At 38.8% G+C, this 24,256-nt stretch overlaps 2 protein-coding genes across 5 annotated transcripts in view; one reads left to right on the top strand and one right to left on the bottom strand.

Moving 5' to 3' along the window:
- Positions 1 to 2,634, bottom strand: part of mettl15 (methyltransferase like 15) — a 55,855-nt gene extending 53,221 nt beyond the window's left edge. Inside the window, exons 1-2 of one of the 3 annotated variants that reach the window (XM_043245751.1) lie at positions 1,933 to 2,634; positions 1,205 to 1,472 (exon numbers count right to left, since the gene is read on the bottom strand). In XM_043245751.1, the coding sequence (XP_043101686.1) occupies positions 1,205 to 1,465 (261 nt within the window). In that variant the 5' untranslated portion in view covers positions 1,466 to 1,472; positions 1,933 to 2,634. The other 2 variants (XM_043245752.1, XM_043245753.1) reach the window with 2 other exon arrangements.
- Positions 2,635 to 2,691: 57 nt separating this feature from the next.
- On the top strand, positions 2,692 to 23,974 carry kif18a (kinesin family member 18A). 2 transcript variants are annotated; one of them, XM_043243337.1, is made up of 18 exons: positions 2,692 to 2,806; positions 3,438 to 3,798; positions 4,237 to 4,394; positions 5,118 to 5,222; positions 5,346 to 5,456; positions 5,901 to 6,098; positions 10,831 to 11,007; positions 11,145 to 11,219; positions 11,354 to 11,454; positions 13,139 to 13,301; positions 13,862 to 14,026; positions 17,416 to 17,537; positions 17,759 to 17,997; positions 18,636 to 18,695; positions 22,122 to 22,476; positions 22,578 to 22,670; positions 22,753 to 22,862; positions 23,558 to 23,974. In XM_043243337.1, the coding sequence occupies exons 2-18, from the start codon at positions 3,480 to 3,482 to the stop codon at positions 23,695 to 23,697; spliced, it is 2,691 nt and encodes an 896-aa protein (XP_043099272.1). In that variant the 5' UTR covers positions 2,692 to 2,806; positions 3,438 to 3,479; the 3' UTR covers positions 23,698 to 23,974. The 2 variants fall into 2 exon arrangements, with proteins under 2 accessions (XP_043099272.1, XP_043099271.1); XM_043243336.1 differs by having other exon boundaries at positions 2,707 to 2,881.
- Positions 23,975 to 24,256: the final 282 nt, after the last annotated feature.

Here is a 24,256-nt window from a genome sequence, read left to right as displayed (position 1 = left end):
ACTTTGAGCTGTAGGACCCAGCGATGCCCATCTCAAGCTGCCCACTAGAGCAGAAGGCCCTTTGACTCACGCCCATCTGGCCTGCTAGCACGTTAAAGTACGCCAAGGTCTGTGAGCACACTGCTAACTTCCCTACCCTTCCCAAGAGGGGACAGTTAACAAATCGGGAGTCCTAAAAGTTTTGGTGACAAGCAACTTTTTTTTTTCTTGTCAAGACAGCATGTGGTTAACAGAGGCGATGACAAGTCAACATTCCGCCTCCAGTTTTTCCCACATACATACACAAATACACAAACACAAAAGTTCAATGTTACACCCTGTGTAGGAGTTAAAAAGGATGCACGTCGTCTTCATTATTTTTTGCCATCTAAACATGTCACGAATCACATGATTTCTGATGATATTGATTTGGTCGAGGGTAAATGTACAAATATTTTGTACTAGATCAGGTATTTGTTTATACATTAAAGCTTTTATGATCTTATCGCATGAGACCAGACTGAATAACTTAACGTAAGCTACTGGTCAAAGGTTGGAATACTTCAGGAAAAAAAAATAAAAAAATAATATGTTTTTTAAAAGAAGTCTCTTTTGCTCAGCAAGCTTGTAATTACTTGATAAACGTACAGTAAAAATAATATATTGAAATATTACCATTTAGAATAACTGTTTTATATTTGAATCTATTTTAAAACTTAATTTATTTTCATAATGTAAAGCTGCATTTTTACCAGTCATTACTCATATCTTCAGTGTCACATGATCCTTTAGAAATCATCTAAATATTCTAACATACATACTGTATTCTCTCTCTCTGAAAATGTAATAGTATTTCACAATATTACTGTTTTAACTGTATTTTAATTAAATAAATGCTACCTTGGTCAGTATAAGACAGTTCTGTTAAAAAAAAATTCTCTCTTTGTACTTAATTCACTCCTATATAGTTCATAGTAGTACTTCAGGATATATATTACTACTCCAATACACAAATATGCATTTTTTTGTGGTAGATACAGTTTTGGAAATGTATCTGTCTAGAATGGTTAGACTCAAAACAGAAATCCCAACGGCTACAAAAGCCCAAGAATGATTTAAAGTCTCAAATAACAGAAATGCGGTCTCACAAACAGCTAGATACACATGTAATAGTGTAAACACTACAACTCAGTGAAAGCTGATTGGTGATGAAGGACTGACTGACCTGCCCTGGTTTGATGTCCAGAAACTGCAAAACTTCCTTCAGCATGACGGGTGTGTGAAAGGGTCTCTCACTTTTGGTCGACATCTCTGAATTTCTGAACTCAGAATCAGGGCTTGAAGTCACTGAGCCAGTATAGGGCCTCCCTGGATGCCAAAACTTTCTCCAGCATTGCCTGAATATTCTGTAGCTGTGGCCAGGAACAACGTCTCCCAACGTTCGTTTGCAGGGTGCAATCATGAAACGACTACAATATAGAGGCATCTGAGCTCTGCACAGAATAGAGAACATAAAATGCATTTACACTGCAATGCAAGACATTTCATGGGATTACTAAATTACTGAGAAGCTCTCTCTCTCTCTCTCTCTCTCTCTCTCTCTCTCTCTCTCTGTCTCACCAACTTTGCAGGACTCATTGAAGGTTTAATTAAAAACTGAGATATTTTAAACTAACAATACAAACATTTAAAAATGCAAATGAGGCATAAACACTGTTAATAAACTTAAACTGCTATTTAAGTAGCAGTAAAACCTTGATATTGATATAATCGCGCCAAAAAAAAGACAAGACAAGATGAAACGCAGGGACACGTGCAGGATGCCAGAGGCAGCGTTTGTATGTTTAAGATCATTTACGGATTTCAAAGGAAGTCCATGTACTTGTCATGTCTGTTAACACGTGATTTGAAGCATATCATAGTCAAAGGTCAGTTCGGAAACATAAAACTTACAATTCAAACCGATAAAACAATTCAGCAAGATGTAAATAAATGATTAATCGCTGTTAAAAATCCTATTAAACACGGCTGTTTAGTCCTTTATTCAGCGTTGTTGTGGAGGTTCATGAGTGCAGCTGCGACTGCTCCCGGAAGAAACAAGAAATTACGATTTTGTGTTCCTCCTGTAACATGACAAACGTTTAAAAACAGATATAATCGATATCTGTACGTTGGAAACATGAGCCGGCAATTTTGACAGTACTCTACGGCGATATTTTACATTTGCAGAATGTGACTAAAATGCATACGTGCGACACTTTGGTTTACGTTTATCAGTGTATTTGCATTGTTTCACTAAAAACGTCTGTTTTGCTGCATACACCGTTCGTCGATACGTGCCTTTCCTAAAGATGTGTAATATTCGTTTTATACCTGATCACAACTGTGAGTGTTCTGAGGCTTAGAAACATCATCATGTGCAACTGAAATCAGTGACATGTCTGTGTAAAATACTGAAATAAAAGCACCCTTCGAACCGAAAACATCGTTTTAGTCATGTATGTATTTTAAATTAATTGTATTATAATATAATTATAATAATATAATAACGTTACATTAAAATTGCGCCCATAATAAATAACTTTAACCTGCCATGTATTGCATGATTTAGAAAATCTATTTTTCGATATAAGGATACATGTTCTGCTTGTGAAATATGCCCCTGTGAATTAAATTCGCCCAGATTCAGTCGTAGCGTCATACGTCTCTTGACGTCAGAGTGTTGTCGGCCAATCAGAGGCAGGGACGGAACAGCAGCTTGTGTTTGAAATCTTCGCGCTTAGGGTTTTGCTTTTGCTTACTATCAGCTTGAATGTTTTGTTCAAAGGTAAATAAAGAGAATTAACAACTCTCTTAATACAATAGTCAAATCATTCGTCGTGGATTCATATTGTATCATATGGTAGGTCATACGCATTTTACGGCGTTAAATTAATCTTTTGTGATTGAAATGAAAGGGGTGAACAGTTAGCTGCAGCTTTAGCACAGCGCTAGCAGATGCTGTTAACTAAAGCAAATAAAGTTTTAAACTCTCAGCCCTATCTGACATATGGTTCTGATGATATAATATAGATATAATATATTTATGATATGGTTAATGACCTTTTAGTGCGTCGTTACAATAAATTAGCACCGGGTTTCAGGGTTCGACCATGGCCTTATATTAAAATGTTTTGTATAATCTGTGCGAGACTGATATGTAACGTTAGTTTAAGGTTTAAACATAATTGTATCATTCAGATTCCCTTTCTGTTTTTGTTAGAGATTATTTTTAAAGACATCAAGTCACAATAAAAACAAACCATGCTTTGCCAGCATGGGAACCTCTTGGCATCCTAAAGTAACTGGAGAATGAGAAATAGAGGAGTCATAGGAAAATGTTCTTTCTTGAAGAATTATTTGAAATATATCTTGTTTGAAATCGCACTGTTTACAAATAATTTTCTTGTGTTGTACAGATACACAAGCAGATTTTCATTGGAAAGCTGTGAAACAAGACAATGTCGGATGGGGAGGTGTGCAGCCACGTAAAAGTGGTGGTCCGTGTCCGTCCTTTAAACGACAAAGAGAAGGATGGAAATCACAAGAAGGTTGTCCACGTAGTCGACAACCACATGCTTATATTTGATCCTAAAGAGGAAGAAGTGACATTTTTCCGTGGACAGCGGGTAGGCAACAGGGATGTGCGAAGGAGAGCCAATAAGGACCTTAAGTTTGTGTTTGACAGCGTGTTTCGGGAGGACTCTTCACAGGTGGAAGTTTTTGAGAACACCACTAAAGCAATAGTGGATGGTGTCCTAAATGGCTACAACTGCACTGGTGAGATATTTTATTTCTTTTCACTGAAACTGGAAATTACTTTCTGTGCCATGTGCTCAGCAGTGAAACCTAGATTTATCATCCAATTTTGGGCTGATTTTTTTTTTTTTGTATTGCTAGAACCTGGTGCAGAATGTGAAACTATGTCAGTAACATAAAAGTCTTAAATTATTCATTTTTTAGTACTACAAGAGCATGGCTTTTTAAGTTGACCTGTGACCGACCCCCGTCTCTCCATTTAACCATGTTAGAGGAGATTTGCATGGCTCGATGCATTTATTTATCATGCTAGTAATCTGGTCATTTATGTATTTCTCAAATGGATGCTATCACAACCTTTGCTACTATTTGATACTTCTTTAATGTGTTTGATGTCATTATGACAGCTGGTTTAGTTAATGTTTTTATTCCTAAATGCGTCTCTCTTTGTTTGGCCAGTGTTTGCTTATGGAGCTACAGGAGCAGGAAAAACACACACCATGTTGGGCACTGGTGAATCTCCGGGAGTGATGTTTCTCACTATGAAAGAACTGTTTGCTCGTATGGATCTCATTAAGGAGGACAAAGTGTTTAACATAGCTTTTTCTTATCTTGAGGTGAGGTTTCAATGTTTCATCCTGAATATAAACAGCATTGTAGATTTTATTAATGATTTTAGTTTTTTTAATTATTAACACCTGGAGGATATTTCTTTGTCCCTTGGTAATACAGTTCTAAAATTGAAGTTGGAAAAATGTTAATAAATGACTGCAATTATTTATTAACTGATTTTCAGCAGCTATAACTCCAGGCTTCGGTGTCACGTGATCCTTAAGCATTCATTCTTATATGCTGAGTTGGAACATTATTTTTATTATTAAAATTTGTGCTAATATTTATGTAAAAACTGACATACGTTTATGTCTTGATTGTGTGATGAACAAACATTTCAAAACAACAACATTTATTTCAAATAATTATATTTTTGTAACAGTGTAATAGACTTTCTTCACTTTTGTTCAATTGAATTAAATCTCGCTAAATAAAATAATCAATAAAAAAAAATCTTGCTCACCCGAAACCTTTGAACAGTATTATCTATGTAAAGCTGCACTCAGATTTATTTATTTAGCAGCATCAATGCTAATTTCACCCAAAAATTGAATATTTCAGCTTCAATTTTTCAAGTACCTTTTTAATGAGGGGGGAAAAACTACTGAGTGCATCTTACAAAAAAATTGTATTTTTGTGTTGGCTCTGGCTTATTGTACCTGAAACAGTGCGAGTTAGTCAGCCCTTTTGTGTTTTGTCCAATGGGTTTGTGCACTTTCCTTGAACAGGTTTATAATGAGCAGATTCGGGATTTGCTAACTAACTCTGGTCCATTAGCGGTGAGAGAGGACGGTTCCAACGGAGTTGTTGTTCAAGGACTCACCCTGCACCAGGTGAAGTCAATCTGCGTGTGTCGTCTGTGCATTTTCTGTGACCTTCATTTACCTCACTATAGTCCACAAAGAATTGTCATTGATTTGCCTGGTCTGATAGTGCGTGTGTGTTATACTTTGTAGCCCAAATCTGCAGAGCACATCCTAGAAGCTCTTGATTATGGTAACAGAAACAGGACGCAGCACCCCACTGACATGAACGCCACGTCTTCCCGCTCCCATGCCGTATTCCAGGTAATAGGCTTCTCTAAATCTCGCCTCTTTTCTGTGTAACTACCACATCCGTGTGTTTTTTTGCCGCTAGGCTTCATTCAGTGTGCGGTCGCTCCCGTGGGGTTTGAGCAACTTTACATTAATCCTCTTGTTTAGATATTGAGTGTGCGCTGCCAGTTGATGTGCGTGAATGGACAATTTCCAGGAATTTTTGTGTTTCCTAGAAGGTTTGATGAGGCGATAATAAATCAAGCTGTTTGGCTATTTATTTCATTTCAAGATTCTAAAATCTAGTTTGTTTTAAAAAGCAATGAAGCTTTAATCTTCTCGTCATCTAGCTTGATCTGGATGTTTCGGAGTTAACCGCACAGTTCAAACCGGTGTCAGCTGGCTTATAAAGTTGTCAGGCAAAAATATAAATATTCAATCCGACGAAGATGTTCTCATGCCATCTTTTTTCTTCAGATCTACTTGAGGCAGCAAGATAAGACAGCCAGTCTCAATCCAAATGTTCGTGTGGCCAAGATGAGCTTAATCGACCTGGCCGGCTCAGAAAGGGCCAGCGCAACCAATGCCAAAGGGGCTCGTCTCAGAGAGGGGGCCAACATCAACCGCTCCCTCCTCGCCCTGGGGAATGTCATCAACACGCTTGCCAACCCCAAAGTAGGTCTACACCTTCTTTTAAGATTGAGGGATTACCCAGATTTTGTTGAAAAGAGATCTGCTTTATTATTTCGGATTTAAATTTGATGTTGCAAACGTTGATGGAATGCGTAAACTTCCAGTTAGGAAAGAGTTGTTCGAATTTTCTTGTGATTTTTAAATCTTTTAATCTAAAGGCTAAACACCAAGAAGAATAAGTATATTAGTGTTCACGTCAATGCATGGCAATATTGTTTTTTTATTAGCCACTCTGCGGTTATATCGTCTGCCACTGGTGCATGTCAATCGTCAGCTGGGACGTCCTTGTTTTATGGAATTAGAACAGTTATTTAAACTTTTTTCATTTGATTAATTGAGAAAATTGTCTTTGTTTTATAAATCTAATATAAAAAAAATATGACGAATTCTCTTTTTGGTAAAATTGGAAATGCTCACATTATTGAAACCATAATATAATAAATGTATATTAAAAACCTTGCAAGCACATAACCTTAAGCATAAAGACTATATGCTCATGGCCTTTAAAATATTTAATATAATTTTCCACATGCTTGTTTTCTGTTGAATCTTGCTCTGTGGCTTTTGCCAGTTTTCATTATGAATTTTCTAGCAATAATACGTTTGTACTGCTGCTTTGTGACCATTGCATTTGTTATAGTACGTTGATAACAAATTTGTCATTCAATATTCTTGACAATTACTCAATTTTTTATTAGTGTGTCAGAGAGTATGCTACTTTTTAGCTTTGTTTAACACTAATGCATGGAAAAGGTATGGGTATTCTGTGCGGGTCTACCACAAAACCAATTACCTGCAATCCTGCTGTATTGTAAACAAATGTATTTACTGGATCACTATTACTTATCTTCACTTTAGCCTTTGTTGGTCTTTATCCAGTCTGGGTCAGCTGGGTTCATACTGTGCTGTGGCACATTTGCTCTGATGGTATTAGCCTTCCTCTCTCTTCTTTGCTTTTGGGACAAACCCAAAGGCTCCGCTGGCTCTGTGGTTCAGGGACTGATGCTATCAGAATCAGGAAACCTACAACTCAGACTCTGTTGTGTACACTTATCCCTTTCCTCAGGGCTGTTTTGTGTGTGTGTGTGTCCGACTCATGCAGTAGTACTGATTCCAGTACGCCTCCACCAGAGACACTGTGTGGAATTGTATCCAGATTTTCCGTCTCAGAGACGGTTTGAGGGTAATTTACCACCCAATCCTATTAGCCCGTGACGGATATAGAATGTAGTCTTAGAAAATGGCTGTTAAATCTGCCTTGCGGTGTTTGTTTTGTGCCATAAGCTATTATAAACCATTCTTTAATTATTTTTGGATGTTAGGTGGGAATAAGCTGCCTAGTTTGTCTCAGATCCTAACCCTCATTGGTTATGAAAAACCACTGAATGCATGTCTGCTTTTCGAAATTGATTTTCAAATGACTTCTACACTACAGGGCAATTTAAGAGTCTAGCCTGTCAATACGGTTCAAAAGTTTGAAAGTATTTAATACTTTTACTCATTACGTTTGCAGCAATTTTCAATGCCTTTAATATTTATCAAAGAATTCTGAAAAAAAATGCTTTCCTCAAAACAATATTAAGCAACATAACATTGATTAATAAGAACTTTTTTTGAGCACCAAATCAGCATATTACAATGATTGCTGAAAAAATGTATCAAATAAATGCCACTTCGGTAAGCAAGAGACTCAAAAACATAAAAATATATACATTTTGAAAAGTCCTAAATTTGACACTGCATTGTCCATACAACAGCAGACCAAGAGGATCCAATACTGTACGGGTAACAGGTCAGTTTCTTCCTCTAACTAGTATTATCCTTCAGTAATTCCTGTAACCATAGTGACACGCAACATCAATAAATATCAAGATTTTGTGTTGCATTTTTATGGATTTAATTCTAAACACTTTTATGCAGCTTGTGCTGTTATAGACTCTTAGATGTTAAGCCAGTTTTGTTTAATTAGCTTTTCTTGTTCTCCACCTCCTAAACACTTGCACTTGTTTCCCTCTCCGGCCACGGAGCACCACCATTTTCTGGCATTTTTCATAACCTGAGAGATGCTGACAGTCCGAATACTGGCGCTAGCACAACGACGCACGTACCTTACGTGTCTACGACGCAACCAGTTGTCAACTGCATTTCAGTCCATGCAGTGCACATCAAATGAACTCTCTCTAAAAATAAGATTGTGGTGACTCAGGTCTCCAGTATATCTGGCTGAGATTGATAGAACAAGAACATCTGCAAAGGTTGTGTAGAGTCACGTGATCCTTCAGAAATCATTCTTACATGCTCATTTTGTGCATGCAAGTTATCAATCTTGAACAGTTGTTCTGCTTAATGTTGTTTTTTGTATGATCTTAAAAAAATATTGTAGTTGTTAAAAAGGCATTTATTTTGAAATAGAAATATATTATCTCTTTTGATCAACTGAATGCATCCTTGCTGAATGAAAGTGTTTTTTGTCCCCCAAACCTTTAATACATTCGAATAGCTTTATTCTGGATGATAACAAAACTACTTTCCCTCTACCCCTCAAAAATATGCGCGTATCAATAAACTGTAGCTGTTTTTTCTCAAAAGTGAAGCATTGTAGACAAGTTTACTTGTTCTAGCACGTGTCCAAGTATCTCAGTTGCAGGCTTTGTTTGTTTATTTTACTGCAGAGCAAAACAGAGTGAGACCCTTTGTAACGTTGAGGCTGTTCTGTTTTTTTGGGGGATTTTTTTTCTCCTCGTTTGCTTTGTCTGTTTTTTTTCAGCATGCAAGCTACATCTTTGTTTCGTCCCGTAGTACAGCAAAATCATAACAAGCTAGTGGCCTATAAATATGGGATTGGTCAAAAACCTCATTCATTTAAGCTATTTTGGTGCTTGATCAGTGCGGGCCCTGTTTCTGTTTATTGTCCGGAATGCATGTGCTTTTAATTTTTCTTGTAAATTGATTGTATTTGTAGTTATGATGTCATTCATTGTTTATCTGGCTCTGTTTTAGGGATTCTTTGAATTGTTTATGTGCTTTCGTGTTTGTGTTGTGTTGTCTTCTGCGGTTTTTGTATTTGCCGTTTGATGTCGAAGTGTTTCGGCTGGTGTGTGTGTGTGTGTGTGTGTGTGTGTGTGTGTGTGTGTGTGTAAGGTGAGGAGGTTTGTCCCTGTCTCTGGGCCCCTCCGCAAGCAGCTTCATAGGTATTGTTTTCATGCCATCCGCATAAATTAACCTGTCACGCAGACGGCTCTCCTTACCCATGTTCTCCTGGGAGGGCCTGAAACAGGCCACTCGCACTCTCACACACGCTGCTAACGCAGTCGTGCCAACAGAGAGAACATGCTGCCTTCAGAAATGTGAGTTTTCACAGACTAGCTAGCTATCGTGACGGTGCTGCTTGTATGTTTTTTAGGTTACGTAAGCTGTTGTTTTATCACTTAAAATGCCCGCTTTTTTTAGTGCAGTAGTTCCTGACAGAGAACAAGAAAACCACTGAAAAGTGGGCCACGGTCTTTATTTCACCCTTCTGCAAAAGAGTTTGAAGTTCCCAGCAGGCCACCGCTTGATTCAAAGCTATAATGAAAACACGAACCCGTACACAGTCCAGATGTAGGCTATAGTTTGAGACATCAGCTGGTCGAGATCAGATATACAACATTTCCAAATTTCCCTCCTCTGACTGCTGTTTTCTCCCCTGTGTTTGTTTTGGCAAATTGTGCGTGTCATTCTCCATGTATGTTAACCGTTCCACATCAGCTAAGTGGAAACTTGGCTTTGATGTTTTTTTGTGGATGCTGAGATATGGACTGCGTATCAGTCGCTAGATCCTGAGATTAATTAGACCATCAGTTTGTGAATGCTTTCTTTTGCGGGTCAAACAGGCCAGCGAGATGAAAGCCAGAGTGCCAACTGGCTGTTTGAACATGTTTAATAACGTGAAGCTGTTGAGATGACAAATCTGAAATTATTGTTAGGATGTGTTAGAAAGCCAGTCTGTATCATTGTTATTTGCTGCCCTTAATTTTTCCCTTTAAAAAAAAACAAAAACAAACAAACAACAAAAAAACGACTTAGAAATAACAACAGAAAAAAAACAGAATATAGTGGTTTCGAAAGCAAAATAGTTTTTACGTGTAAAATCTGAATTTCTTAATAATCGTACTCTGAAATGCTTGGCTTGCTGTTAATTTAAGTTTAAAATCTTGTGTTTTCTTTAAAGAAAACTGCTAAAGTAAATTGCTAAAGTATTCTTTAGCTCGCAGAAATGTTGAGTTTTGCAACGCATTCATCCGTTTTGAACAATTTCAGCATGTAAGTGAAAGTAAAAAGGGACGGTGTTTATTTGTTTCGCTTGTACCTTACGTTTTTGCTGCAAGTGGCCTTGTAATAATGTTTAGAATATTTCAGGAAAAAATCCATTTGAAATGTTTTTAAAACTGTCAAGACAAAGCTTCTCCATAAACTTGCATTTAAAAAAAAAAAAAAAAAAAAAAAAAAAAAAAAAGCTTGTCTTGGATCAGTTAGCAACGTTTTAAAGTGAAACTTGGTGGCAAATCCATTGTAAATTAAATGTAAACTCATATTAGAAATGGCCTAAAATGAATAATGGCTTTATCAGTTTAATTTTTCACCCAGTTTTTCTTGTGTGTTGTTCACATTCTTTCATGATATTCTTGAATTTGATTTTTTTCTTTGTTTTGGTTTGTTTGTTTTTTATACTCAGTGTAAGAAGACACACATTCCTTACAGAGATAGCAAGCTGACACGGCTCCTCAAAGACTCTCTCGGTGGAAACTGCCGAACTGTGATGATCGCAAACGTCAGCCCGTCCTCGCTCTCCTATGAAGATACACACAACACTCTCAAATATGCCAACCGCGCTAAGGAGATCAAATCCACTGTAAGTCCTACACACATAAGAGCAGCTTCAGCAATCCCCCGACCGACGACATGCCTCAAATCACCCATGAGTTCACCACGTACAAAGATCATATCATTATAATATAGAGTGTATTTCTGATGCTCTCTCCGTTTCAGCTGAAGAGTAACGTGATGAGTTTGGACAGTCACATTGGCCAGTATGCGGTCATCTGTGAAAAGCAGAAGGCTGAGGTAAAAATGAATCTCGTCCTTAATGTGGAACTATTTATTTACTTTGTAAATCTGGTTGGCTTCTCCTGTTAGGTGAGATGGGTCTAATCCACATGAGGCTAGCTTGCCTAATGAGAGTGTGTGTTTGCTTGCAGATTGTCATGCTGAAACAGAAACTTAAAGAGTACGAAGAGCGGAAGGTGGAGGTTCCTGCCCTTAATCCAATCCCCGTCCAGAGGAGAGCCGAATTTGAGAAGTAAGCCACACGTGCTTCTGCGTTCCGTCCAGAAGTGTGCACTCATGCGACACAGAAAACTCTATTTGCAGGCACCAGCATGCATCTTGAGACCTGTGTTTTTGTTTGTTTAGATGTTGTTTATTTTATGCCATGTGTGATGTGCACCTCTTTAACGCTGTCCTTTGAAACTTTGAATACACCTCAATTATTCATGAGTAAGAGTACACAGGACAAAGCCAGACACCATCGCAGGTGGAGGTCTCCTTACCTCTGCATTTTTCATCAGGCCCAGTGGAGAGTGGAGACTTGTGCTTTGTGTTTTCCTCCATTTCTTTAATTTTTCACGTTCGTTTGGGTTTTTTTTTTTTCGTCCCCTTTTCCTTTTTTTTCGGTTTGTTGCTTGTTTTGGACTGGATATGTATCACAGTTTTGCAACACATCCCACCGCCCCACCCCTCAGACTCCAGTTTCAGTCATTTTGTGTGTGTGTGTGTGTGTGTGTGTGGTTATCGTCAGCAAAAAACGCCGCAGCATCCGTAGATGGGAGGGAGAAAATGAAGGGCAGGCGGAGGGAGGAGAGAAAGAGGGAAAATAGCAAGGGTGGGAGGGACAGAGAGGGGAAGGAGGAGGGGGAAAAGCTGAATGAGTCTCACTCCTACGTGTTTCATTCACCAGCATCAGAATTCACAACTTGCTGAGAGAGAGGGGGGGGGGAGAGGTGCTTAGCGGCGCGCTCCTACCCGCATTAATAATGCAGAAGTCTGGCAGTGTCGGCGCTGCACCAACATTATGGCCCCAAATACAGCCTCTGCACTCTCTCTCAATGGACTTTTTTTTTTTTTTTTTTTTTTTTTAAATCAAAACTAATACTGCCTACACACAGTTCAGGTGATATCTTAAAGCGTTCATTGAGGAGCCGTACGCAGCGTTGCAGTATTGAAGGCTCTTGGTGAAGAATGTGTTTGAATGAGAGCATGATGGCCTTTAGCACTTACCTATATTAAACAGAAGAAAAGGGTGCAGTAAGGTGAAATATATTCTCTGTTATTATAGGATGCATTCACAGCCAACTGTCGGGTATGCTTCATGTTTTTCTCAATGCGACTTTCACTACCATTCAAAAGTTTGAGGTTGTTAAGAATTCTGTTTTCAGTTAACCAAGGCTGTATTTATTTATTGACTATAAACAAAGCATTTCTAGAATATTTAGAAATATAATTGTATAACTATGCACGTTCATTTTTATTAACCGATTTTTGAGTCCATTTTTTTTATTATTTTGTAGGGACTGTTTTGAACTATTTTATTTAAACCCTGATATTCAATTTAATTCTATTGTTTTTCTTTGTTTTTTGTTGTGTTTGAGTATGATGAGGACATTGACAAAAAGGTGCAGCGAGAGAGGACTTTGTCTTTGACATGACCCAGGCTGCTCTCGAACCCGGCTCCCTATGAGAACATGACCTCCTATAGGTCAGGAGCAGTGCAATGCTCTCAGTGCCTTAGTTGATACCTTTTTTATTTGTATGATTTCTACAGATAATATAAAGAGAATAGGGAATCATAGTGAAGTGCGGCCTTTGTATCCTGGATCGTATGCATTAACTACTATTCAGCTTCTGTAACGCAGCACTTGAGAGGAAAAGTGAGAGTGGCATCCATTGAATAAAGACAATAACTCAATGCCTTTTGTGTTTTGCAGGATGTCTGAGTCTTTGCGCAGCGTATTTGCGGCACGGCTGCAGGTCCGTAAAGAGCATCTGGACATCGAGAAGCAGCTGAATGAAAGCAGGCTGACTATGAGACACAGGGAGCTGTGGCATCAGCAGAGTCTGATCTTCTTCCCCGACAGCAGGGCCGAGAAGGTAGAAACACTGATTCATACACGCACAAGAATGTTTCAAACTCAGTGTTTTGAATTATTTATTTTATTGGTTTTAGGTAGGAAATTATTTTGTTCAACTAATAGTACTAGGCTGCTGATGATGTAATGTTAGAACACACAAAAAAGCTAAAGATTATTTGGGGGAAAAAAAGCTTTAGAGCTTCCTGAGCTCCTAATATGCCTATTAGAATGATTTCTGAAGCATCGCGAGACACTATAGATTGTCATTTCTTCAAGTGGTAGCCATTACTACACTTAAAATAAAATCAAAATAATGATTAAAAATGATAAAATCAAATAAATGCAAACATGGTGAAAATAACAGATTTCTTTCAAAAGCATTTAAAAATCTTACCAACACCAAAGTGTTTGATGCTGTGTTTGGTATTATAAATAATAAAAATATCCTCTAGCTAAGCTCATTTCCCCCACCCCTTATTTAATGGTTTTCTGTAAATAACGAGCAACTGAAAAAGTTACAGAAATGCATTGTTCAGTATCTGTGTGTGTAAATCCTGATTTAGTCATTGTTTGTTTTAGGCCACCTGTAAGTATGAGCGTAAACTGGCCTCCCTAAAGTCTCATCAGGAGCATTTGCAAAAACGCTTGATGGAGAGTGAAAAGCACTTCCAGGAGAATGAAGGATGGCTCCACCGCCTCGAAAACGAGATGAAGCTGCTTGGACACGAAGGATATTCTCCAGAGGTCAGGGCTTGGTCACTTTAACTTCAAATTAGGGCTGCATGGGCAGTATACATGTGATGCTCAACCAGTAAACCTTATGCTATACTGTAGACTGCACTGTTGATTGTAATTACAGCAATTTAATTCAGACTTCGCTTGCATTCATGTAGGGGGCTATTCACCCAGTCCAGAGGTAAAAATGTCAAAGCCAAACTGTTGGAATAGGAAAAAAAGAGCAAGGTCTAGGGAGTTCTTTGTTTTTAGTTTTTTTACTTTGATAAAGTACTTTGTTCAATTTAAACTGCTTTGCACTGATGGCCAGATTTATCGGCTGTCTGTTTTGATTATTCTTACCTTGAGTTTCATCACCAATTAAAATATACAATCAAATAAGATAAAAGGCGATTTTTTTTTTTTTTTAAAAGGTCCCAAATTGTACACCTTTGTTAGGTATTGATGTCTGACTGAAAAACTGATAACAGCTGTGGTTAAACGAGGACTGAACATAAACGATCATCAAAAATGCTTGTACACTACTTATCAGAAAAGGTTCAATAACGAATTGCCTTTTGTTGTTATGGGCGCGTCTGAAGTTTTATTTGCCGTTTATGAAATAATGTCTGTGTGCATATGTGTCCAACAACAAACTGACGATTTCTATATAATGCATTGTTGTGATTTAGCAGGACTAGCGACTAGTTGTAGCTGGAATAATAACGTAGCTGTAAAAATAGTTGCCGGCTGAAACTGAAATGTGCACATCGTCATCATGACTAGATAGACACCGAGTTTGTCTTGACTATACCTGTTAGATGTGATTCACCTCATAGTAACTATCCTGTCAGATCCTTGGAGAAAGCGCACAGGTTGGACGATCTGGTTTCTTCTAGTCAAAATTTTCGACATGTTTCTGTGTTGTTGGTGCTCAGCAATAGGCTTGTTTGAGATGCGCCTAGCCTCGCCTGAAATGGAAACTAGAGTAAGTGGAGGAGTGAAATAAACGCAGTCAAGGCGGACAGATCTGCTTTCTCGTGCAACAGATGCATATCACGCTCGCGCTGTGCTGTGCTGCTGATAAACGTGATATTATTTCAGTTCTGTTGCTTTAATACGAATACAAATATGGTGAACAAGACGCTCAAAGCGCACGCTATTTAATTCCATACGAGATGTAGTTATCGTTCATTTCTACTTTAATACAAACATTTGGGGGGTTTTTATAGAAATTGCAACAATTGTATATATTGCACAGAGATTTCATAGTGTTTGGAAATATGCATGCATATTTTAAACGCATAATCGCATGAAATCCAAAAAAAAAACAACTTTAAGAACGCAGCATCACTGCTGTCTGAACCAATGATCAATGAGGCGGTGCTCGGGTGATGACTAAGGCCTGTGAGTTTATCGGACGCCACATTTTTATGGAAGACACAACGGCTCGTGAAAAATCACAGCTGCTTTATGCAAGCTGTGTGCAGTTTATTATGGATTGACCATTTTGAAGCTTATGTTAGTTACGAAGCCCTCAGACGTCCCTTGCCTTTGAAAAAAGCCACGAAATTTCAGATTTGACAATATGGGACCTTTAAGATTTTAAAGAAATCACTAGACTCTTGGAATATAGGCAGTGCTTCATATTTATGTAATATATAAACCATTGTGAGTTTGAATTTGCTGCAAAAATAGCTGTATTGTATATCGTGATATAAGAATTTGTCATACCGCCTACCCCTGCAACAGATCTATGTTGTTTTTTGTCCTTCAGCTTATCGTGATATTTCTTTATTTGAGGGCTCATTTCAGTCGTGGACAGCCTTGGCCTGTTATCCTTTTCGAAATGCCATTATTGAATGTTTTCATGTTTTCTACCCGAGCATTGAAGCTCTAGGGTGCCAGTCTGCAGTGTTGTGATGTCTGAGGCAGACATGATCCTCAGAGGCCCTGAATAGCAGAGCTCCTCTTCAGCTCATCAGACTTAAAGAGGGCTAGTGTTATCTTTTGGATGAACCGGCATAAATTGCAGCTCTATATCGTCATGCACCTGAGCATTATGTTAATTTGGCAGTGACGTTTTTCTGAAGCAATTGAGATATTTTTCAGCCATGCATGCTGTTAATCAGACTGCATGTAGGAGGCAAACATTCATCAACCGGCTATAAAAACATGCAAAAATCACCATTTGTCAGTGGTTTTCGTGGAAAAATGTCTTTGTTTTTGCCATCATTTGTGGCCCTGTGATAGACAGTGTGACCATTTTTGTGTCTCTCTCACCCGCTCTTTTAGCTCCTCTCTCCGTTTCCCCACCGGAGGATGTCTTAATAAAAGAAAAATCAATGCTTTTCCTTCATCACTCCCTACAGCTGCTTACCTAAATCCACACCTCTTTTCTCGCTCTCTTTTTGCTCTCCTGTTTTTTTTTCTTTTCCTGGAAGTAGAACGGAGTAGTGACGCACCCGCCCATCAAATGTTCTGTGCTGTGCTGTTTTGCGTTTTCTTGCGTCAGAGGGGGTAGAAGACTCCTCAGAAGGTGCATTTTCAGTGAGACAGAAAGAAAACAAGGAGCTAGACTAAAAACAACATCTAAAGCTGTTTCATCATTTTTGTAGTGTCTTGCCTATGTTGCGTTTCTCATTATAGCGCATAGATGAGATGGTTTAATCTCGTCATTCTCCTCTTCACCCAGAAAGCCACGGGTCTCACTCCTGAGATTGATCTGGTGTAAAATACAGCCTCTTATAGAAAGGCTGTCCCTGCTTTATGCTATCTGCATAATTTGCGTTCACAATGAAATATTTTTTATTTGAATGCATGATTTTTGGGATTTCGGAGTTGACCTTTGTACTTTTCTGTACTTGTCTTTAGAGTGCATAAGCATCTCTGATTTTAAACTTGCGTAGCAAAATTAGATTTTGATAGGTTTTTGTTTTTTTCAAGAAAGTTTAAATTATTTCAATGAATTCATAACTGTTTTAAAGATTTGTTAGCATCCTCACTCAAAAATCTACATTTTTCATTTATTATAATTGACATATTTTTCAGCCATGCATGCTGTTAGGCAGACTGCATGTAGAACATTCATCAACCAAATATAAATTATAATAATAAAATAATAATAATTATATTAATATTTAAGTAATATTAAAAATGATCCTTGCTCTTTTAACTGTTAGAATGGGAGTAGGTGTGTATTTTTGTTCAACAGTTCAAAATTATGGCTACAAGTAGACGTGGGCTAATTCAAATTTTTGGGTGAACTAACCCTTTAACTACATTTTAATCCTAACTGTTTGTTCTATTGAATGTATGTTGTTGATAATAAGTTGTTGATTTAAAATCATGGGGATGTGAATGGAGCTACTGGTTGCTTCAGTTATTGTTGCATTTTTTCTTTGTGTTTCTGCATACAGGAGCTGAAAAGGGAACTGCAGTGCCATCAGCTGCAGCTGCAGATCACTGACCTTCAGCAACACATCAAGCACATGAGCCACCTCATCAGTGTTCAAGACCAGGAAAACACTCACACGCACAAGTATGAGTCAACACTCGTAGAGGTTTTGCACCGGGGTTTCATAATTTTGAGCTTAGTCACCCAGAACCTGCGTTTGTGGGAAACCATGCATTCTTTTATATGTTCTGCAAGGTTCTATGTAGACATTCCTTGCTATTCAGATTAATTTGACATTTGCCATGTAAATGCCTCCATCTGTATTATTCAACTATACCACACTTGCTCTCCACCTGTCCTGTCAGGTTGGTGAACGCCCTGCTGTCCACCTGCCGTCGACAGCACCTGGCGTTGAAGGCCACAAACATTGCTACAGATGACGCTGAGTGGGAGGAGCTAGAGCGGCTGGTGCATAGAGAGAGGGGTGTGGTCTGGGCAGACCAGGAGAAAGCAGAAGACGGGGATGATGGTGGCACAGGAAGCACTCATTTACAGCCCATCCTCTCTTTCTCGCACCTCGTGTCTCACCAGAGCACGCCATGTAGTGAGTGAAATCTTGATAAAACAGTCAATCTTCTTTTTCTCTCTGAAGTAAAACATCTCATATTTAAGGCATAGTCTGTCTTGACTAGGTCATAGTCTGACCCTTGTTTTCAATGTAAATTGTTCATAAATATCAAGCAGCAAAACTTTTTTTTTGAGAAATATTTACGTGAGAAATGTTCAAGGACCAAATCGCCATTTATTTCTAAAGGATGATGTAACACTGAATAATAATATAATAATAATATTTTAAATAATTTTTTTTGTGTTTTATTCATTTTGGGATATTTTTTAAAACTATTATACTTTTTATTTTATTTGAAATGCTGTTTATGTTTCCTGTTTTGGGGCTAATCTCCACTGCTAAGGAAATAATCCAAAAGTAATTGTCAGTAAACTTCCTGCTTCCAAGATGAGCCATCTCATTTGTGTCACGCAGCCACCTCCGTAGTGATCTCATTTTATGTCCGCCTTGTGATTTACTGTTTTCCGTGTCAATGTAATGTGATCTGCATTGTGTGAACGTTGACAGATGTATGTGTCTTGATTTAAGACGTGTTTAGTTCCCGTGTGATGTATACGCTGGACTGAATAGGAAGGACCAGCACGAATGAATAACAATGCGTTCTCTTCACTCAGGCTCAGAGAAACACACACGTCGAACCTCACAGCGTCTCAGACCAACACACTTATCTAAAGGTAAACTCATCTCTGTCTCTCTCTCCCCTCACCCCCCCCCCAATGTCTGCTTCAACATATTCTGCTTAAGTCATCAATCCAGCTGCCCGAATCTGTCACCTTGCTCATGTGTGTTGCACAGTTGTGAAGGCTCAGCTAGACCGTTCAGGCTTTGTAAACTAGCTTTGTTTACAATAGTCCCCTTTCAATGCATCAATCATTTATCCTTCTCCATGTAAGCATCAAAATAAAATAGTGCTTCATTAAGAGTCAAGTCATGTCACATGCCTTAAATAAATAAGCATAACCGAAATATAATTATGGTAATATCTTTATTTTAGCTTAGAAACTTGTTTGACATTCTCCATGCTGACTGAATGAAATACAAAAACAAGCTTTTCTCAGGATGGAGGGAATCGAGGGGTGGGAGAAAGGGGAAAAGGAAGAGAGGAAAGCTTGGGGAAATTGAAGGAGTGGTGAGTTATTGCTCAGTAAATGGAGAGTAATGATATTTGCTGCGGAACAGGTGTTCCTCATTTGATTGAGACACGCTGTGGGAAATACACACATTTCAGGAAAATACAGAGACCTGCAAAGAAGAAAAAGAGGGAAGTGAGGGGAAACAGACGGATAGTGTTAAGAATTATGGTTGGAAAAAAATATATTGTAAACTACTGCACTGATAGTGTTGGAATATTTTGCATTGTCGAGCATAGTATTCATTATAAACAAATTTACTATGTCTATAATTCCTCATTTTTTTGACAAAGTCGTTGGGGTGTTTCTGTTGTTTATTTTTAACCCCCACACACACACACACACACGTCCAATGATTGTTTAAATCTGAATGATTAATTTCAAACACCATATGGGATTTGACTAGGTCAGGACAGTATAAAAGTTCGTTTTCAGTGGAAGCAAATGGAGCTTTTCAAAAATGATGAATGATGATTTGTTTGCTGCCTGAAAAGAAACATAAAATGTAATGCATATTTCACACAGAAATGGCGTTCAGGTTATTATCACTCCACTGGGGGACAAAAAAAAAAAAAAAAAAAACATTTACAAGTTTTCAGGCTGTTCTACTGAGCTATTGTAAGGACAAACTAGTGCCTGGCTCTACAAGATCTCATTTTAGCCACTCACAAAATAAATGCAATATTCATGACCCCTAGATTCCTTTTTTGTTGTTGTTGTTATAATATAGAATTTACAGTATTCCTTTTAGGCAGATTTCAGTTGACACATATTTTCTGTTAATTTCTATGTGTTTGTGTAACTGCTCCGTCCTGTTATTCACTTATTTATATTTTTTTTTTGTAAATGCAATGCAACATGTTCCAAATTACATTTGCCGGTGCTTTTTTTTTTTTTTTTTTTTATATATAAAGAGATGCTTATTTTCAAGGTTCACGATGTCCAACAAGTCCTGCTTGCATTCATGCAGCAGAAAATAAGAGCCGTGTTCAGGTCGCCCTGCTCTGCGTTCCCTACTTAAAGACAATAGAGATGGAGCCCTGTCTGCAGGAACTGAAAGAGATACAGAGATTCAAAGAGAGGGTTATGAATGAACCTCCGCCCCACCCCCACCAGCGACGTGCTTCATGACGATACCGTCGCTGCACTCGTGCTCAAGTGCTCGGCGGAGAGAGGGAGCGAGAGCGTGAAAGGGTGGAAAATAGTGATGGAATAGAGGACAGAAGCAGGAGGGGTCACGTGTCAACGCGCACGAGACTGCCGCTCCTGCCTCTCAGACTTTCTTTCCATCCTCCTTCCTCTCATCGCTTTTACTCTTGTCTTTCGCGGTTCTGCACGGTTTCGTCTGTGCGCTGCTTATTTTTTTAAATCAATCATTCTTTGCATCTCCATTGTCTGTCTCTCCTCTTCACCTCGCCATCTACGTCTAGCCTCTCGGTAGCGCCGACCCTCCGCCCTTCCGAATTTCATTCATAAAATCATTGCTCGGTGCGGGGAAGGGGAGCTATTACATATAGTATGAAACGCTCCTGGATTGGGCGAGGACGATTCTGCAATAAAAAGAGAGCAAGCAATGAGAGAGTGAGAGCCAGGCGACCCTAATCCGCAGTGGCTTCCTCCAGAAATAGCGCCTCATGCATGTTTTAATCCCACCAGCCAAAAATACGCCACCCAGAGCACTCTGCCACCAATTACTGATCGCACCTATTCCTCTGCCTCCGCTCTGGGCCATACATCACTGTCTGCCGCCCATCCTCTCTCTGTTGTTGTTTTTTTTTTTTTCTCCTTTGCTTCGTCACCTGATCACCCTGCGCCTCTCAAATGAAGTTATATCGCCTGCGCTTTGCAGCTGCCGGCGTCGAGAGGCCGTCGAAGGAAAGCGCAGTCGCTCTAACTTTCACAAGAGGCATTTTTCAGCTCTCAAACTTTCTTTTGCTAAAAAAGCGAGTATAGTTAGTCATTAACAGGATGTCAGGTCCTCTCCCATGCAATCCAGATTTCTGAGAATCAGCACTGACTCAGAGAGAAGGAGAGATGGCTGTGTGTCAACAGTTTAACCAGCAGGAGCTCTGAAGCATCGCGATTGGTCAAGAACGGCTAAGATGCAGCCGCAGTGTCTCTCTCTCCCTCACTTTTCTGCATCGTGTGAGTCAGTGTGCGGCCAGACTGCGACGTGCTCCGGCATACTCCGCCACTCAATATCCAACGTCAGACCCCTCCAACAGCTTCCTGGAGCCTCCCTTGCCTTCCTCTCCCACTCACACACACCCACCGGCACACACATACATGTACTGTCTGTCTTGACGGCGCAAAAAAACCTGCTCATGAAGGCTCACATGACAGGCGTGGATAAATTATTCACTGTTGTGTGAGTAAATAATGTTTGTGTGCTTTCATCAGTAATGAAAATTTTGCGCGCGTGTGAGTGAGAGCTAGATGTGTTCAGGAATGTGCCTCACAAATCAGATCAACAACACTGAGTAATATTATAATATGCCAGTTACTTGTGTTGGACAGAATTCATTCAAACGTTAATGGCCACAGTACTTTCTACTCTGGCCAACACTTTGAAATCTACTTTTATGTTTGTAAAATAAAAGGGATAGTTCGCCCACAAATTAAAGTTAGGTCATCATTTACTGACCCTGACGTAGCTTCAAACCTATATGAATTTCTTTGTTCTTCACAAAGGAAGATTTTGTTTTTTGGGTCACCATTGACCTCCATAGTAGGAAGAAAATACTATGGAAGTGACCCGAAACAGTCTGGTTACAGACTTTTTTCAAAAATCTTGCTTTGTGTTTTTTGGGTGAAGTATTTCTTTAACATTTTTGATCATAATGTTGTTGACTTTTGCTTTGATTGGAAAGCGATCAGTATATCTGTTTTTGTTTGTATGTTTAATTTATCAAAATGAAGAACATTAGACGTCTTTTCCATTTGGTGACGTGCTGCTTTTTTTTCTTTTAGGCTGTAGCCCTAAACTTCAGGATGGAAATGTTGAATGTCCTCTTAAAAAACCAATCAGGAGGAAGCTGTCTGTGTCTCCTGCAAACCCAGATGAGGAAGGGCCCAATCCTGTGCTGTCCCATTACCCCCCTGCCGTTCAGGAGGTCTTAAAACAGGAGGGCATGTTCCCGCTGCAGTACACTCCTGAGGGGCAGCCGCACACCTCCATCAGCTTTGATCCAAACTCCACTATCGACATTGGTCGCAACGAGGACCCATCAGGTGGTAACGCCACCATCATCCTATCACCTGAGCCCACTGTTAACCCATCGCTTCGGACACTTCGTGCTAACAACGGAAATGATCCAGCTAAAAGGTACAAGTCGCTGTGAAAACAGTATAATTTGCATTGATAAGTTGAACTAGGTGGTTCTGTTTTGGCTGATGTGAATGAATTTCTTTGCAATTGGCTTCTAGGTTGGAGATCCCATCGCTATTAGACCTGCGAAAATCCAAGCCGTCCTACATGGCCATGACCTCAGCCGCTCAGGTCAAGCGCAAGTTCAACTGGTGTGTGTTTATTAGGGGCCTCGTTGACATTTTGCGCTCTTGGTGTTTTCCCAAAAGCTCACTTTGTGTCTCTTTGCATCAGTTCAAGCGTTGGGAAAGAAGACAGTTCTCAGGCAGCATCAGCGGCACCCAAGCGCATAAAGAGAGATCTCTGCGAGGCGTCTAAACCACTGCGAATCCGACGCTTTGGAGGTTAGTATGCTGTTCTTGCTGAAAAATTACAGTTACCCTCTATGGGCATTCCATTTGTATCTTGGAAGTGGAACATAAGCGTCTCTTATTATATTCCATTTATGAAGTCCTCACATAATCCATTATGTTTGGTAAAGTATTGTAATAGTGTAATGGGCGGGCCGGCTGACAGCTGTGAAAAAATGTCAGGCGCACAGCCAGAAGCTCACAATCTCCTCCTCCCACTCCCAGCGCTTTCTTTCTCTTAGTAATATAACGCCACAAGTTGGCTGAATTTACCCCAGTTTTATAAAGTAATAAGCCACTAGAGGCTGTGCATTACAGTGGTTTTTCCAGTGTTTGTAAGGTGTTGTTTGGCATGACTGCTTTTATTAAATTAAATGACCGCAGAATTATTGTTTAAAAGGTTGAGGGAAGAATTTTAAATAAAATGTAAAAAAGGTTATGTGCATATATTTCATAATATTGTGAAATAATTGCTATATAAAAGGGGCTAAAGGCCCTGAAGGTCTTAAGGACCCTCTTGAAATTGGTCGATTTAATTAAAATGGCATTTATTTCTGTGACGCAAAGCTCATCACTATTCCAATATGCTTCTTTCACAAGAAAAAAAAATCTTATCAGTATTTTACGGCAGTCGGTTATGATTTCTTCTAATGTTTTATTCCTTCTCTGTTCTCTTCCACCACATCTAGTTTCATCAGAGAATGAGCCAAGCCGTAGAGTAGTACGGAGTGTGTCTGAGGGAAACCTCCATCAGCTTGACCAGCGTAAAACCAAGTTGAGCTCAATGAGGCCTGCTGCACTCTTTAAAAAAGTCACCAAGAGGATGTGAGAGTCTTCTATTTGCTATTAAAGGCGCAGTTCTTTCATTCACTGGCTTCACACACTTCCTTCTCATTAGATTTGATGTAGAAAACATGTAAAAAGGTGTTGATGTTTTTTTTTTTATTATTATTATCATTATTGCAGGAGCGGGTATTTGGGCTTAAATATTTCAAAAAAACTAGATTTTTTTTCTTTTTTAATGCGAATGTTTTAAAATATGTATGTTCATAGAAAACTTCTCCAGCCTAATATGAAGCTCTCAATAAAGTATTAATTGATGTTCAGATCTTTTTAAACCATTTTTCACCCCTTTTTAAATGTTTTACTTAAAATATCGCTCCATTTAGAGATTTTCTGGTCAACAGTTTCTATTTCATGATTGATTAAAAAGAAATATCAGTTGAGAGATTATAACCTTATGTGTGTTGATTTTTTTTTTTTTTTTTTTTTTTTTTCTCCATTATTCTCACATTCACAAACTTGAACAGTTCAATAAATTAGTCAAACATTTGGCCTCCTGATTACAATATAGCAGATAATTTCACTGAAACTTTTGTGGCTGTTGG

This window comes from Puntigrus tetrazona, chromosome 7, assembly GCF_018831695.1.
Source record: "Puntigrus tetrazona isolate hp1 chromosome 7, ASM1883169v1, whole genome shotgun sequence".
Taxonomy (NCBI): domain Eukaryota; kingdom Metazoa; phylum Chordata; class Actinopteri; order Cypriniformes; family Cyprinidae; genus Puntigrus; species Puntigrus tetrazona.
The sequence above is the reverse complement of the archived record's forward strand: the minus strand, read 5'-3'. Positions and strand labels throughout refer to the sequence as shown.